This window comes from Malurus melanocephalus, unplaced genomic scaffold, assembly GCF_030028575.1.
Source record: "Malurus melanocephalus ecotype Western Australia unplaced genomic scaffold, MMel_1.1 scaffold_2199, whole genome shotgun sequence".
Lineage (NCBI taxonomy): Eukaryota > Metazoa > Chordata > Aves > Passeriformes > Maluridae > Malurus > Malurus melanocephalus.
In genome coordinates, this window is record NW_026625431.1 from 1 (window position 1) to 1,174 (window position 1,174).

General features: G+C 71.0%; 1 protein-coding gene across 1 annotated transcript; it reads right to left on the reverse strand.

Moving 5' to 3' along the window:
• Positions 1 to 6: 6 nt before the first annotated feature.
• LOC130587648 (protein phosphatase 1 regulatory subunit 1A-like) lies at positions 7 to 1,169 on the reverse strand (the record flags this gene model as incomplete). The annotated part of the gene is made up of 3 exons (XM_057388625.1): positions 7 to 73; positions 660 to 787; positions 869 to 1,169. Coding segments are annotated over 2 exons (429 nt in total), but the record flags the coding sequence as incomplete, so codon positions are not given.
• Between the last annotated feature and the right edge of the window lie 5 nt (positions 1,170 to 1,174).

Consider the following 1,174-nt stretch of genomic DNA (forward strand, 5'->3'; position numbering starts at 1 on the left):
TTCTGGGCAGCCCCAAAATCTTAGAAAATGGAATAAAAAAGTCTCCGCTGGCGTCCGGCTCCCGCGGCCACACCTGGGGACAAGGGACAGCGCTGGGGACCCGCGGGGGGGGGGAGGAGACACCTCCTGTCCCTGTCCTGTCCCAGCAGGGCCACCCTGCCCGTGTCACTGTCCCCGTTCCTGGGTGGGGGCCGGGAGTTTCCCAGAGGTGTCCCAGTGCCATCCCAGTGTCCCTGTGCCATCCCAGTGCCATCCCAATGTCCCAGTGCCATCCCAGTGCCATCCCAGTGCCATCCCAGTGCCATCCCAGTGCCATCCCAGTGTCCCTGTGCCATCCCAGTGTCCCAGTGCCATCTCAGTGTCATCCCAGTGTCCCTGTGCCATCCCAGTGTCCCAGTGCCATCTCAGTGCCATCCCAGTGTCCCTGTGCCATCCCAGTGTCCCAGTGCCATCTCAGTGCCATCCCAGTGTCCCAGTGCCATCCCAGTGCTATCCCAGTGTCCCTCAACTGTCCCAGTACCCTGTCCCATTGCCCCAGCCCGGTGTCCCAGTGCCCGCAGCGCCCCTGCCCAGCGCTCCCAGTGCCCCCAGTGTCCCCTGTCCCCAGCTCTCCCAGTGTCCCCGGTGTCCCCTGTCCCCCCCAGTGTCCCCAGCCTCACCTACTGCCCGCTGGCCGCGCTGGCCCCGGGCTCTCGATGGCTCCCGTCCTCCGCCCGCCCGCGCCGCGCGGTCCCGGGGGTCCCGGCCCGGGGGGTCCCGGCCTGGGGGGTGCCATCCCCGGGGGTCCCTGCGGGTGTCACAGCACGGGGGGTGTCACCTCAGCGTCCCCCGCTGTCCCCGCAGCCCCTCCCCGAGCCCCCCAACTCACGGTGGCCGCTCTGGGGCGCGGCCAGCGGGCAGGAGCCGCCGGGGCTGTGGCGGTGCTCGGGGTCGCCGCGGTGGCAGCGGGCGGTGGCCGCCACCTCTTCGTCGTCGTCKCCGCCCTGCGCCTGCTTGAGGTGATGCTCCACCATCATCTGCAGCTCTGCCGGGCAGGGAGCGGCGCTGGGGGGGCGCGGGGGGCCCTGGTGACCGTCCCCACGCTCCCGGCGACACCGCGGCCCCCGGTGGCTTCTCGTGGCCCGGAGCGAGGTCAGCGCGGGGGGGTGGCACCAAGTCCCCCAATGTCCCCAGC